At 42.8% G+C, this 16,384-nt stretch overlaps 1 protein-coding gene across 1 annotated transcript in view; it reads right to left on the reverse strand.

Annotated features, from left to right (window-relative positions):
• Positions 1 to 16,384, reverse strand: part of Rgl1 (ral guanine nucleotide dissociation stimulator like 1) — a 111,919-nt gene that overhangs the window by 3,004 nt on the left and 92,531 nt on the right. Inside the window, exons 13-17 of the mRNA XM_076873043.2 lie at positions 16,005 to 16,126; positions 13,937 to 14,026; positions 11,384 to 11,570; positions 7,402 to 7,656; positions 1,770 to 1,884 (exon numbers count right to left, since the gene is read on the reverse strand). Coding sequence (XP_076729158.2) covers positions 1,770 to 1,884; positions 7,402 to 7,656; positions 11,384 to 11,570; positions 13,937 to 14,026; positions 16,005 to 16,126 — 769 coding nt within the window. The remainder of the gene's footprint in view (positions 1 to 1,769; positions 1,885 to 7,401; positions 7,657 to 11,383; positions 11,571 to 13,936; positions 14,027 to 16,004; positions 16,127 to 16,384) is intronic.

A 16,384-nucleotide genomic window follows, 5' to 3' on the forward strand; every position in this document is an offset into this window, starting at 1 on the left:
TGCAATTTCTGAACAAGGATTGCTATGAGTGTGATATGAGATTATCAAAGCAAAGTTATTTTCATTTTTATTTTTAAGGGATGATTTGTAGTATTTTAGCACTCAGGCATAACAGGTTTCTTAAAAAAAAAAAAAAAAAACTTCAAACAGAATAAAAACGGAAAATGTCCATGTTTAGCTTTGTGGCAGTGGAGTGGGGAGGTGACCCACAGAAGCATCTAATTGTGGAACAGGACTGAAGGAGCCTCAAGAAAACTCTCTAGCTGAGACCCCCCAGCAAGATTGATGCCATCAGGCCCTAGGTGACCACGGTACATTATGTGCACAGTTGTGCCATAAAGCAAACCCCCACAAAGTGTTCCTGGGCTCATTTCCTCAGCGCACCTTCAGGAACATTATTTTCTATAATCTTCAGTATCGCCCACGATACATGCGGAATCAGAGGGTATTATTTACATTTAACTGGTAATAGCCAATGGCCTGTGGAGGTCAAGGGCTTGTCTGAGACCACACAGCTGGTGGTCGCAGCTGGGTCCTGGCTGCACCTCAGGGCTCCTGGGTCTTCAGAACCACTATTCTCACAGGCGTTGTTGTGGGACATATGGCAAAATTCCAGAGACAAATTCTGGGCTTAGAATCTTAACCGCAAATGCACTAAAAAGTTATAACTGAGGAAGTTTTGTCCCCCAAATGAATGAATGAATGAAGGAATGACAAAACCTCCAAGAGGTAGTTGAAGGAGTTTCTCAGAGACTGTTGCTTTTCATCTCTTGGAAAAGCCACTAGTTTAGTTTTAGCCCTTTCCCTCTGAGCCGGAGAGAGAGCCCTGGGTGATTTGCTGGTCAAAATGGTGTGAACAGTTGTTCCCTCTGCTCACCCCCAACTTGTACGATTCTGCTCTTCCTTTCTGGGGAGAGCCTTCCTTGCGGATGAACAGAGCCCTCCATTAAGAGACAGCAGCAGTGTTGGCTGTGTCAGCAGACAGAACTGGCCTCACTGATTATGTGTGCGGCTGCCCTACACTGAAAGAGACTTGTTCTGGCCGAGTCACTCCCCGTGCCTTGACAGAGGAGTTATTAACCAGCCTGTCCCCTTTTCTCAAGAAACTATTCCAATTCAAATTAGCAAATAGATACATCCAGAGGTGACTGAGTGAAATAATGAGAAATTCTTACACAAACCGCTAACTTTCAGGTTCACACACTACTGAGAAACACATTACTGGGTAAAGGAGGCATGTGACCATCTGCAAAAACCCAACAGACTACCTCTACCTACACATAGAGAGAGATTTCCTGAGAAAAATGCTCATAAGGAAAAAACAAAGAATGGGCAGGAGGAATTCTCAGCAGGAGTGCAGGATAAGGTTGGGGCTGTGGCTCAGTGGTAGAGCACTTGCCTAGCATGTGTGAGGCACTGGGTTCAATCCTCAGCATTGCATATAAACAAATAAATAAAATAAAGGTCCATCAACAACTTATAAAATATATATGTATATATGTATATGCATATATACATGTGTGTGTGTATACATGTATATATATACATATATAAAGGATAAATAAGAGTTGGGGGTGGGGGTTGGGCGAAGCTGCTTGAGATGCTCAATTCTCCAAGGGAGATGAAAGCATGATGTTCACCCTGCTGTTCACCCCTGCATGATATACAAAACACTACTAGGTTCCAATTAAAAAAAAAATGATCTCCTTCTGCCTCCACCAACTGGAGACCAATACGATATGCTGTGACAAGAAGGAACATGTGCCCACCTTTGTCCTCTGAGATGACCTGCACCAGCTCATACTCCTCGGCTGGGTCTGAGTCCAGGTTGTGCTTCAGCATTGCTCTCTGGATCACAGCAGGGGTTTTATCTTGGCTTGTCAACTGCAAAGACAAGGAATTTTTGTAAAGCAGCTCCATGCTTCCTGGGAGCACTCTCCTGACACTCTCATTCTTGCTGTCTTGTGTTGTACAGTCCTCTCTGGGAAGAAAGGACTCTTGGCATGAGAGCAGTGGCATAAGGACATTAAAATGGGGAGAACACCTGCTCTGCCTGTTGCCCCCGCACCAGTCAACGTTACAATGAAAGAGTATATCCACAAAGGGGTCGTGAAAATGTAACGCACTATCAGTGCTGGACCAAGATGAGCCTTGTGTGTTGAGCTGCTGCTATGGGACCAGTTACAACAAGATAGAAATGGCTACAGTTCTGCCACATTCCAGAAAGCACAAGTGACCCTATGTGATCCCACTCCTACGTATTTACCAAGAGGAATGAAAGAAATGTCCAAAAAAGGACACGTACACAAATATTCATAGCAGATTTATTTAGACTAGTCCCAAACTAGAATCAACCTGAATCCGCATCAACAGAGAACAGGAGATAGCATGAAGAAACTGTAGCATATTCACAACAGAAGGAACCAAGAAGTGGCTTGTGCAAAAATGTTGATGAATCTCAGAAGCCAGGCACAGAAGATGACACGTTACTGGAATCTATTCTTTCAAAAACAAAAGGAATGAAAACTCCTGTGTTGGTGGTATTAGAAACTAACCTCAAGGTTTAAGGAGGACCGGTTGGAAAGGGCATAGGGAATTTTAGGGGGATGGCAATGTTCTCAATTTAGATTTGGAGTGGTGGTTATGCAAACATATACAGTTATTAAAACTCAAAGAACTGAACTCTTAAGATCTGTATGTAAAATTATATGTAAATTATGTTTCAATAAAAATCAGCTTCTAACTGTCTTAAAAGCACAAGTCTGATTTTCTCTTCATCTCTGCCCCAGTTAGCCATTGCAGGGCCACACTGGAGGGCTGACTTATGCTCCATACCTCAAGCGATTTCTTTAAACATGAAAGAAGTAAGAAAAACTCAGTTATTCTTGCTTAAAACAAAAAGCTGTTCTCACCAGGAGGTAAGAGGACTGCAGAGAAACACACACACACACACACACACACACACACACACACACACACAGTCTAATCTCCTCCAAGACACTCTGCCAGTGTGACCCGAGGATGGCAGTGCCTAGATGCCTCCCTCTACTCAGGGCAGCAGCTGGTGTTTGTGATTTCAATAAACAACATGCATTACAATGGGTCCTTGTAAGCAATAAAGATCTTGTTCACTTGTCTATTACCAAAATGTCTGGTATATCCATTTGCACAAGGAAAATAGGTGCACAGGAAATTCTTCAGAAGGAAAATAATTTTTCAATAGTTCGAAGGAAATTCTTTCCAAACTGGGTCAAACCGAACTAACAGCATGAAGCTTAAGGACACCACCTGGGGGTGAATATTAGGCTCCAGCCTTCTATTTAAGCATAAAGCCAGGCTACAAATTGAAGGAGGCCAAAGGCTGTCCTTGGGATTTTAGTACTTTGTACCTAGAAGCTCCTGAGGAGAATTAATGGTTACAGTAACTATTAGCTCAGTCATGCGGCCATATATGGTTATATTGAACCAACCTTGCCAACAGATATATGATGTGAGCCATGTGTCCATTAAATGTTTAGCAGACACATCTAAAAAGTTTTTGAAAAATAAAATTAAAAAAATTACATCTCTGCTCCTTCATCAGTTGGAGAATATAATGCTAAGTGAAATAAGCCAATCCCAAAAAATCAAAGGCTGAATGCTAATTCACAATAAGGAGGGTAAGGCACTAGAGAAGAATAGAGTTACCTTAGATTAGGTGGAGGGAAGTGAAGGGAGGGGAGAGAGTGAATGTGGGATAGGAAGGGTAGTAGAGCAAAACAGACATTATTGGTTTATGTATACGTGTGACTGCATGACCAATATGATTCTACAACATGTCAGAAAAATGAGAAATTGTATCCCATTTATATATATCAAAGTACATAAATGCAGTCTACTGTCATGTATAACTAATTAAAACAAATAATTTTTTTCTCTAAAATATTGCTTTTATAGCACTGGGGATAAAACCCAGGGCCTTATACGTGCTAGGCAAGTGTTCTACCATTGAACTACAATGCCAGCCCACAAAATTAATTTTAATACATTTTATTTAACCCAATGCATTCAAACTGTTATTGTCAATATAAAATCAATAGAAAATTATTAATGAGATATTATAATTCTTTTTTTTTTGTACCAAGTCCTCAAACCCTGGGATGTATTTTATACTCACAGCTCATCTCAGTTTGTACTTAGCCCATTTCGAATGCTCAATTGCCACATGTGGCTGGTGGCTCAGTTAGTGCATGAGGCTTCAGTATCACTTTCATGCACATTCCTGAAACCATAAATACTGCATTAAGAGATCTCAGGAAATCTCTGGGATTACCAAATGGAGAGAATGTCACTGAGAGCGTTCTGGTGGTAGAAGACACTTCTTGGCCTGGGGTTGTGGCTCAGGTATAGACTGCTCGCTTAGCACGTCTGAGATCCTCAGCACCACATAAAAATAAATAAAATAAAGGTAGTGCCCAACTACAACTAAAAAATAAATATATATTTTTTTTTAAAAGAAGAAGACACTTCTCCATGGTCACTGAGCATTAACAGTTTAACTGAGGGTTAAACTGTGGCTTCTCCTACCTTCTTTACAGGCCAGCAGTTCTCACAGTGGGGACTCTATGGCCCCAGTGTCCCTGAGATCCTGGAGGGAATTCATGAAATCATTTTCATAATACTACTAAGATACTGTTTGTCTTTTCACTCAGGTTGACAATTTATATTGTTATTGTAGAGCAATGACGGGGATGAAATGTTGGCACCTTAGCACAGATCAGTAGAGAGGGCTACCAGAGCAGACCAGCAGCCACTGTGTTCTCAACACCACATATTAGGAGCAAAAAAACAAAAGCAAAAGAAAGCTATTTCATTTACAAATGTCCTTGATAAAACAGTAAAAATTACTAAGTTTATTAACTCTTGACTCATGAAGAGGCATATCTATAATTATCTGAAAAAGCATTAAAATACTCCTCCCTATTCCAAATCCATACCTGTGTAGCTGGATTTTCATCATATACTACAAACCAAACAATACATCTCAGCAAACTTTCCAGAAGAATATTGTAAGTAAAACAATGTTTCTCTTTTACTCAACCATTTTTGGAAAAAAATAGATATTGTTCATTAAAAATATAATTTGCATGAATATGAAATGTGTTTGTTGTTATTTTAAATAAATGAAAATATTTTAAAATTTTGTTTTAATATTTAATATGGTAAATATCAATACATACAACCTGTATTAGCCTGAAGCTCTTTGGAATATTTAATCATTTTTTAGGTTCTAAACAGGTCCTGGGACCAAAAAGTTTGAGACTTGCTACTCTAGGCCAAACCTGGATTAAATTATTTCTACCCTCTGGTCAAGTATAACATATTGATAAAGGGAATTCCCATGGAGCAAAGACTCTCTTCAGGCTAACTGTGAGAAGGAGATCACTAGCGTGACATGTCATGCCACCTGTCCAGAATGGGCCTGAGAGGCAGGTGGCAAGCTTATGAAGATGAGGGGCACCACCTTGTGTCACATAAACAGCCATAGGGCGGGTGACAGAGGTGCAAAATTCCAAAGGCAGCACCTGTGCTGAGAAGAGCAATCTGGATGATCCATGAATCATCTCCCCAAACTTAGCCCAGCAGTTCAAGACTCCTAGCAGAAGAACTAGAAAAATCTTAGCCGCTCACAGATGTCCCCAGACAGGGCAGTGTACACACTCATGGGCATGTCCCAAGTGTAACTCCTAGGTGTACAAATCCATGCTATAATTCAGAGACACTATAGAGTTAGAGGGGGAAATGACTTCTCTCTGGACGGCACGAGTAAGAGAAGCCATGTGAGCAGGCCATGCTGAAAATGCAACCTAACAAAGGACCTTGCTTCCCTGAGGTTCTCTGGCCTTCTGAGGTTCCTTTATCAGCCCTTCCCTCACTCCCAGTCAAGCTGTGCCCCCATCCTACACTCGCTCACTCCCACATGACTATGTCCACCCTGGTGGCTGGACCACTCCTAGTACTCATGTCAGCACCGGCCTCCTACCACCCCTGCCTCTGACTGTCCATCAGGCAATGCCATCAGGATGTCCTCCTGGTGCCTCTGACTCAGATGCCCTCCCAAGCCTAGTTCTCTAGTAGTCTGCATCTCACTTGACAGAGCCGCACTACACCAAGATGCCTGGCCTGACTCTCATCCACCGGTCCCACATCCCCCCAGAGTAAGGGGAAGCTACAATAACATCTCCTAAGAAGCCTTCCCTATGTATGCGCCAAATGACTGTCATCCAAGCCCATCTCACCTCCTACCCGCTCCTTTCCTAGTCTCCCCAGCTCTCTAGCAACAGGCCCCCCAAGGGCAGCTGCTTTGCTGATGAACAAGTCTGACTACTGAAAAGCCTTCAATGAGAGCCCACTGCCTATAGGATGAACACAAACTCCTTTGTGTGGGCCACAAGACCCTGTCCAATCTAATCTGGCCTCTGCTAGAGCATTTAGCATATTCTGAATAATGTTTTATGATCTCCTCCTTTTTTATGATAACCTTTTTTATTATCCTCAAAGACAGAAATAATTCATTCTTGTTCCTATCTCAAAGCCTAGTCCCATGACTAATATACTCAGCAAATGTTCAGTAACTACTTTGTTGATTTGAGGAATGTCTTATCAAAGATTTTCTCTGGAATGTTAAAGGACAGCGCCTCCACACCACTGTGTCATAGGCAGACCTCAGCTTGCATTTGCTCACCGGGTCCTCACAGAGGTGAGTGGGGAGGGAGGTGTGGAATTAGCTATGGGATTCTGCTGCAAAGGAGAATCTGACTTTCAAGACCCGAGAGGCCCTATCAGCAAGGAGTCTGTTTCTGTAATAACATACTAGACTTCACGCATCCACCATGGGAAGCTCTGTGTGTATTCCAAAAAGATGGGCATTATTAAAAGCATTTTTTAACTATCCTAAAGAAAAGGCAGTATTTATAAGAAACTCAAAACTGTATCTCCAGCTTGATCATCTACTTTAGTAACATCAGGTTTGATCCTGATGACTAAAGGAAGAAAAAGTTCACCAGGAAGCACAAGACTAAGAATGCACATTGACTCAATTATAAACTCTGATGCAAGACAACTTCCAAGAAGGTGGGAGCCCAGGGCATCTTCCCTGGAATATAGCCATACAGTCACCCAAACTGAAAATTTTGAAAAGGATGACATTGAACTGGATGAATAATTTTTAGATGTAAAAACTATATTCTGTGTGCACTGTTGGTATACATACTTGATGGAAATATACTACTCATCCACACCCAGGGAGAAGTTGACATTTGGACACAATCATTCTGTGTGAACATACAGATGTGGGAATGTCGCACTCATTTAGGGGTGTCCTCTGGGGGGACTGCGCAGACAGAAACCCCATCTCCTTACCATGATGCTCTTGTACATGTTGCCATTGTTGTCTTCTATACTGATGCGGATTATGCAGGTGTCTTCATTTTGTTGGTTGTAAACAGGAGGAAGCACTGTGGAGGTAATGGATGTCACGGAGACGGAGCGCTTGTGGATTTTAGGGTTGTTGTTGCAGGATGGAGGAGAGGAGAGGGGGTTGATTAAGGATGACATCCCTGAGGAATTTGTGTCCATGGAATGGATGGAGGAACAAGAGGAGGAGGACTCAGAGAGCTGGAAGAGCAAACACATCCCAGAAGGAAACTATCAGAACTTGGCCAACAGTGCACTTGGCAATTTTCAAATCAGAAGTAGCAATAGAGAGCAATAAACTTCAAATATTTTCCCCACAGCAACTTGCCTCTGGTGTGAGTGCCTCCCACCCCCATGGCACATGTTTACCTGTGACTCAGGGTGACCTAATCACTGTATCCAGGTGTTCTCTCACTTCCCTAGTTTTTAACTGTTCTTACAGAAGCTAACCAGCAGATGGCAGCAGATACCAGAAACCAGAGGCAATATGGGCTCCAGAAGGAAGGAGGCTTAAAGGGCTGGAGGAAAGCCTTACAACAGTTGATTCAGTCTCATGGCCTTGAGCCCCAAAGTTCTCAACATGGCCACGAAGATCATTCTAACCTGATTTCACTTCATAATTGGTTTTGTTGTAGGAGGAAAAGTCTATGTTGTTAGATATTTCCAGGATGAGGACCACAGATGACAGAGCTCAGAGTAGAACATTCCTCTGGAAAGGCCCCTGGAGGTCACCTGGGCCCATTCCCTTTCTAAGGCCAAGGAGCCTGAGACCCAGAGAGAACACTGGCTCCAGGTTCACCCAGCTAGCTGACTATACTACCACAAAAAGGACCCAGTTCCTTGACCCCCACCGTCGTGTTCACAGAGCAAGTGCAAAGTTTACATGGGGATTAACCCAGCATCCTTGCTACGTTCAGCCCTGTGAGTTGGTGATAAGCTTTCATATCTTACCTTATTTGGATCTTGCAACTTTCTTGTGAACAAAAAGCAGAGCATTACAAAGATGAGGAGAATAAGATTCAGAGAATAAAGTGACTTGTCCAGGAGGACACAGCCTTTGACACAGCTCTGCCACTTTCTACACTGGCTGCTACAGCCAACCATGTATATTTTCATGTTCTATTAAGGACAGTTGAGGAATGGGGTGCTACTGTTAATGTGGCTTTTTTTATCAACCATTTATTTATCATACATGCAATATCAATGACATACTGAAGACATGCAAATAGAGAGGAAGCTAAAAACTCAATAGGAGGTGTCCCCCCTACAAAAATCATTAAGGTCAAACATTTTAGAGATCAGTTCTTATTGTAGAAAATTATGAGTAATTTCTAAGAATTAGTGAAGCTAAATTATACCATATTAGTCTTATAAAATATTCTGAAAACCATTTAGAAAAGCGTAATTTCTTCTATCTTTGTGTGCCCTTCTGTGGAAACAGACTATAGAATTTTAGCTTTCTGATAATCTTGCTTCTAAGGAAATGGAGTCTCCTTTGTCATATTTCCTGGGGGCTGCTCCTTCCTGAGGCATAACTACACATTAAACTCTACTGCGTGGTTTGTTTAATGACAGCCAGGAAGCTCATATGATAATTTTGGTAGATAGTCTAACTGTAGCTCTATCATAATGTGGTTTCATTACATTAAAAAAATTTTTTTGCTTATATTCCCAAGGGAATCGATGTGAGGGTGGAGGATGGATCATTTTACAGCATAACTTTTCTTGTATTAGCCAAGAAAGGTCCACCTTCGTTTTTTCACCTTCATTTTCCTCCATGCAAACTTTTTTGTTAGATTTTCCATGATTCTAACAACATTTATAATTAAGGCAAAGCCTTGAGGATGACTGAGTTATAGTAGTTCTAATGGTGAGCGGTTCTACCTAATGAATCCTCAAATTCTTACTGAGAATTGAAGTGGTGAGGAGCAAGTGTAAAAATAAATGTTCAGGAATCAGATCAGGAGGACGAAGCCAGAGAGGCCCCAGTTACGCGTCCACCCGGCTCTTAGGAGCGCCACCTCACAGCTAGCCTGTGGAAAAGGAGGGTGGGCATCCTGAGGGCTGCTGGTGTCCTCACAGGACTACAGAGTAGTACTGGACTCTGGAAGTCATCAGGCCTTGCCACGCACTGAGCAGAGAACCAAGGGCCTTTCCCAGTAACATGCCGGGACTCTGCAGCCCAGGAGCTCCCTGCACCCAAGGCAAGCATCCACCTTTCACTGTGCAGAAACTCCCAACTGTGAGGAAGGTTCATCCAAAGAATACAAAGCCACGACTCGTGCAAGAAATCAGAGAGACAGTGTGGTAAGAGATGAGGCGCAAGAAAGCCAGGGAGGTGTGAATGACAGCACGCGGGCTTCTGCATGGTTTCAGAAAGAATGGCCTACACTTAGACACGCTTCCTCTGCACCTCCATGCGAGAAAGTGATTCCATCTCCTTTCCAGAGAGGGAGGAATCTCTCGCAGATGCAGGCAATGCCTCAGAAGCCCGTTTTCTACATCATCCACCATCAGTTATGGGGCCTGACAACATGAGAACCCATCAAAAAGTGAATGACACTTCTTGCTAGATTTGGACAAATCCAATACTGTGTGTCAGTCAGACCACGGAGAATGGTCACATTCCTGGTTTAGGAGACATGACTCCTGAGAGGATATACAATGACGGGGCTTTTCCTTCAACATTGGGAGCATGAAGGACTGAATCTCCTGGACTCAGAGCAGAAAGGGGAGAATCCAACTGGGGCAGCATTTGAGTATCTCTTTCTATGACTCCTGAGCCTGATGCCACTGCTCGACAAAGTCTCTTCAGGGATCCCAGATAACACGTTACTGCTGATGACACCATGTGAAGAAACACAGGTCCCCTTGCAGAGCCAGATACAAACGAAGTGGTAGAACCGTAAGCAACACTGCACCTCATCAGCCCAAACTCAAGCTAAGAAGCCAGAGGTCACCACACAGCAAGTTTGGTGGCCCAAAATCCCTATCAAATGGTGTAAGTTCCAATCATAGCAAAGCCCATCTCTGACGCAAACTCCTTGCCCAGAAGCAGATGTGTACACAAGAGTGCACATTCTTTTCATGTACTTATGCAGCCATGAAAAATGGAAACTCCACGAGAATTCCTGTATCTCTTCTCATTTCTGTCCATCTGTTTCAGACACCAGAGGCTGTCTGACACTACCAACTCTTCACCCTCCCCTGCACTCTGCACCCATGCTCTTTGCTACTCTTTGTCACAGGGAGCATGTTTCCCTGTGAGACTTGGCCATGTGATTGCTTTAGCCAGTGTAATTAAAGGCTTGCTGTGTGCTTGCAGGGCTGGTCTCGCCCCTTCCTCAGCTGTCTTAGCATGTTAACAGCATATGCTGGGTAGCCTATTAGTCCAAAGAGGGGCAGGAGGTGAAGCAGACTTGGACCAAACTGTGGCCTAGGGCCAAGCCTGACACAAACAAGCCAACCCCTTAGATGTATTTGAAAGAATAAATGGCTGCTGTCTCAAGTTGCTGAGTTTTAGCGTGGTTTGTTATGCAATATTATTATGGTAAAAACTTGGCCAAGGCAAGATACGGAACAAACAAGTTGACACATCTCTGTCTCTGGCTTTTGCACTCCTTCTAAGCAATCCTGCTTCTCCTGAATAAAGTATAGTTTATGTTACAGGTCACAACCCTCCAGAACCTTTAGATGTGGTTATGGGATAGTAATTCAAAGGCCAAATGAAGAAAACAATCTTCTTCCTGCTTTTCTACCTATCTCTATAAGGAATGAGTTCTAGATTGAACTCTGCTTTTGATACCTCTTTAAAAACTTGACTTTGAAAATATTGCAGAGCGATAAACTTAAAAGCAAACATTCCTTGTGTGGCAAACATTACGTCAGGCGCCCGCAGCGGGAATGAAGAAGAGGGCTGAGCAGATACCTTCTTCTGAGGCTCGTCGGGTGTGTCCATGGGAGTAATAGAGCCCTCCTCGGCCTCGGAGTGGTTCGACTCGCAGGATGACACGCTCACGGAGTCCATGCTTTCCCCAGAGCTCCCACTGGCTGTGGACTTGGGCTGCTCTTTGGTGGGAGTGCTACTGGTGATGATGTCTGACCCCAGAAACAGTCTGCAAAAAAACAAGAGGCCAAGCGTTTGGGCCATCATCAATCTGGATCCATGACGGAGCAAATATTTTGTGCTGATTAAGTTTTTGATGTTTCTCAATCTTGTAATCTTGACAGGTCATTAGTATTTTAGAAAAATGTTTGCTATAAATAGGTTTCTAATGACTAACAGTAAACATTTTGTCCCAATAAGCTATTTCCAGCTTCAAAGTACACACAGACTGCTTAGCTGACTAAACTGGGGTCTTTCTAGGTCAATGGCCCTTCATCTTTTAACAGTCTATGGACCACTTTAGCAGGATCAAAACATCATCACCATACCCTATCACCCCCTACCCTAAAAGGAACTTCATGAAACTGAAGAAGGTTGTCATGCTTTGAATAAGAATCCAAGGAGGAAGACTTCAGCTTCCAACTATCTGGTGACCTACGATAACCCAAACCCTTCCCCTATAAAACAGTGTTTAAAACTCCTTTCAGTTGAGTTTGCAAGACAGTAAGGGACATCCCTACAGGACATAAATGAAAAGAAACTGAAAACTGGAAGCATGTGAGCTATTTCTCCAGCTGCTCTGCTAAATGGGAAGCACGAATTACGGCAAAAGTGTGGCATATTTTTTAAAAATGTATTAAACACATATTAATTATACTTATTAATGGAGTTCAGTGTGATTTGCCATATATGCATATAGCATGCATTGATCATGGGTTTTAACACAGACAGAGGACTCAGAGATGAGGGATTTGCTTTATAAAAGGTGGGGAGTTAAAACCAAAACCCCTTATATAAAGCCAGGGTCCTCAAAAGTCTGTACTCTCAGTAAAGAGAATGCCTAGAAAAATGTTTTCCTACTGACACAGGGAAGCCTGTCTGTCTGGGATGGAAGAAAAATGTCTCCCTGGAAACTATGTATGAGCCTGGCCTGTACCTCACCCGGATTCGCTACCTATGTGATCTAGAAGTTAGGAATTCTCAAGCCAAGACATCCCTGGGAGAACATAAAGGAAGGGAAAAGAAAAGAGAGAAGAGGTATGGAGAGGAGATGAGAGGAATGCAGAGTAAAGGAGAGGAGAGGAGAGGAGAGGAGGAAAAAGAAAAAGAAATTTTTCTAGAGGGATATACCCACAACTAGACTATAGAGAATTCCCTGATAAAAATGAGCTCACAATAAAAAAAAATTTTGAGAAAGAGAGAATTTTTTAATATTTATTTTTTTAGTTTTCAGTGGACACAACATCTTTATTTTTTATTTTTATGTGGTTCTGAGGATTTAACCCAGTGCCCCGCACATGCCAGGCGAGCATACTACCTCTTGAGCCACATCTCCAGCCCCCACAATAAAAATTATAAAAATACATACAAAGAAGTATTCCACTCAAAGGGAAAGTCAATAGGCATAACAAACAACAGGTTTATTTTTACTTTTTTATTTTTTGGTATTAGGGATTGAACCCAGGGGTACTTAAGCACTGAATTCACATCTCCAGCCATTTTTGTGTCTTTATTTTAGCTAAGTTGCTAAGGCAGGCTTTGAACTCACAATCCTCCTGGCTCAGCCTCTCAAGCCACTGGGATTATAGGTATGAGCCAGCACACCTGGCTCAAACAACAGGTTTAGACTCCTGAAAACTTCAGATATGAGAACTGTCAGAAAAAAACTTGTAATTTATTCATTCATTCAACAAAGATTTGCATGTCTACCAAAGACCAAGCTATAAAATAAGTATGATTTAAAATATTAAGGACATAAAGGGAAGAAAATAAAAACAAGAATTTAGAGCAAGCCACTGACCAAAAAAAAAAAGAGAGAGAATAATTTGAAAAAAATTTTGTTTCCAAGTGAAAAATATAACTGAAATTAAAAACTCAGTAGAAGGGTTAAATAACTGTGGAAGAGAAAACTCATTGCTAGATTCGTGAAAAATTATGAATGCATCTAAAGAAAGATCCTCAGACATCAGCATCAAGGATAAAGACAAGGTAACAGAGCTTAAAAGACAGAAACAGGAGTTTAGGTTTTATTCAAAATACCTTCAGAGGTTTCTATGAAAGGAAGCAACATCATCGATGTTCAAAAGATCACCAGGCTATTAGTGGAGAACGCAAGCCAGAGCAAGGGGACAGACCGGAGACAACAAAGACGTTGGCAGGGTGGTCTACACAGGAGATGATGGAGGTTCACACCAGAGGAAGGAGCAGAGAGGAATGAATGCATTTAACAAATGTTCTGAGCTCATGACAGAAAGATCAACTATTTGAGTGTCCTTCACTTCTACCCTGACTCATGGAGACCTGGCTGGATACATTTCCTCTCCCCACTCTGCTGGAGACCTTTCCTGGGCCACAGGAGCCCTGGGTGGTACTCACAGGCTGAGCCTCTTCACCATGCTCTTCCGAGGCTTGGGAGAGGTGGTGCTGGTCTCAGCAGCTGCTTCAATCTCACAGGAGAGGGCATAACTAGGAAAGAGAGGGGTGCTGATGAGGTCGAAGTTGGAGAACTGAAGAACAGGTTTAAATTCACATGATTTATTGGTTTTTATTTTAGAGGAAACCTCTGACTGTCAGAGGGTACTTACTTACTGGCCAGATTTTAAAATTTTACACTGTGAGGCTTATCCCCTCATCCCACCCACTGGCACCTGGATTCAGGCCATTTGGTTCTGCAAGCTTCACATACCAGGATTGTACATGTGACAGCATCAAAAGCTGACTCCACTCTATTTTCTGATCATTTTTCTCCCACTGCTAAGCCAGGGGAAGAGTCGGCCTCCATCACTTCCCTCCTGTTTCTTCTCTACTACCTCCGTCTAGTTACTTTGTGTATTTGTAAACATGCATATAGGACTGTTCTTCTCTCCAGGAAATAAAAGAGATTTTTGTAAAATATCTACCTTCAGTGATCAGACATAGGCAATTACGTTATCTGTAAAGATATATATACATGACTATAAATACAATTCTTAATCATCAAAACATCCCAAATTAAAAATACTCCAGATTTAGAAATCTATATGCCAGGCCAGAGTACAAGAGGAATTTATATCTGATTTGAAATGCCTATCTCACAAAAGCTGGTAGGTCTAGTTAGCAGAAGTATTTGGATATAAAGCACATGGAAATGTGGCCTGACACCATAGCCACCTTCAGATCTTAGGTTTTCAAATCAAGGAGCCCTGAGTTTGAATCCAAACACTGTCACCAATAGTTCTAATACTCCTCTAACTCTCAACTCCTCATTGGCAAAGACTAACTTTGCAGGCAGATTCACTCTTCCCTACAATAAACTTCCAAAGAAATTCCCCAGTCTATAGTAGGATAACAAACTTTTTCTGGAAAGACCAGATAGTAAGTATTTTAGGCCTGCGGTCCATGTGGTTTTTGTGCAGCTACTCGACTGTCTGTAAAGCCAGACAGGAACCATAGATAAGATGTAAATGAATGGGCTGTGTGCCAATACAACTTTATTTATGGATCCTGGAATTTGAATTTCAAAAAACTGCCTCATGTCATATTACTAGTCTCTTGTTTTTATTGTTCCCGCAACCACTAAAAATGCAAAAACAAGTGGTGTAACCACCAGACTACAGGTAAGGTCTGAACCCGTGCTGGGCCAACAGCCAGAGCACTAGGGTACTGGCGCCTTTCCATGCTCAGCAAGCACTGCCACGCCCACACCAAGTCCTCACCACTCCTCCAATTCCATGCCTGTCAGCTGCCAGGCCTTTGCTCGGTTCTTTTTTTTAATATGTACTTTTAGATGTTGGTGGACCTTTATTTCATTCATTTATTTATATGTGGTGCTGAGACTCAAACCCAGTGCCTCACACATGCCAGGCAAGCGCTCCACCCACTGAGCCACAGCCCGGCCCCACCTCTGCTCAGTTCTGTCTGCAGCATCCTCCCTGCTTCTCCTGGTGAGGTCTCCCCCTTCCAGCCAGCCTGCGTGTGATGCCCGCGTACCTTCCATCCTCCTCCCTCCTTGGGTACAGAACATGCTCCTGCCCGTGGGCTCTGCAGCACTGAACTTTGCACCATATTTCAAATGTTCATGCATCACTTTCTCTCCCTGGATTGAAAGCTCCCCAATTAACACTTGTGACAAACACAGTGACCTCACTAGTGGTAGAAGTGATAATTCATAATCTGACAGTGCTTTCCCAAATATGCTCATTTAAGCCTCAGAAGGAACACTTTACAGATGAGCATCCAGAAGATGAGGAAAAATAAAGATGTGTTCGAGGCCACAGGGTAGGAAAGTAGCAGAGCAAGACTCTGAAGGCACGCCCTCCCACAATGTCAGTCCTGCTTTTCCTGCTATGCCATGCTCCTTTGAAGACCAAGGACCTAGATCCCAGCTGCGGCCACCCAGGGAGGCACTGGAGGCCGTGCTCCTCAGGCTGACACCCCAGTCCCGGACAGACCACAAGCAGCCTACCTCTCCTCCTCTGTTAAGAGCTGCTGCCTCTGGAACCACTGGATGAACTTCTGGTCTGGGGTCATGCAATAGCTGTTGCAAGCTGACTGTAGGAGCTTTATTTGGGCAATCACTTCAAATTCCTAGAGCAGACAAAACAACCAAAAGAAGTGAACAGGAAGGCCAACCAAGTCAGACCTTTTAAATGAAAATATAACACCTTGGGATAATATATGCAGAAAACCATCTAAGCAGACTCTGAAATACTGCTAACTTGGAGTGTAGGGGTGTAGCTCAGAGGTACAGGGCTTGTCTAGCAAGCAGGAGGCCCTGGGTACAATCCCCGGTGCAGAAAATATAAGAAAATAATCTATCTCTGAATCTCTGAAGTTCCTGTCTGC

Source organism: Callospermophilus lateralis, chromosome 13 (genome assembly GCF_048772815.1).
Source record: "Callospermophilus lateralis isolate mCalLat2 chromosome 13, mCalLat2.hap1, whole genome shotgun sequence".
Taxonomy (NCBI): domain Eukaryota; kingdom Metazoa; phylum Chordata; class Mammalia; order Rodentia; family Sciuridae; genus Callospermophilus; species Callospermophilus lateralis.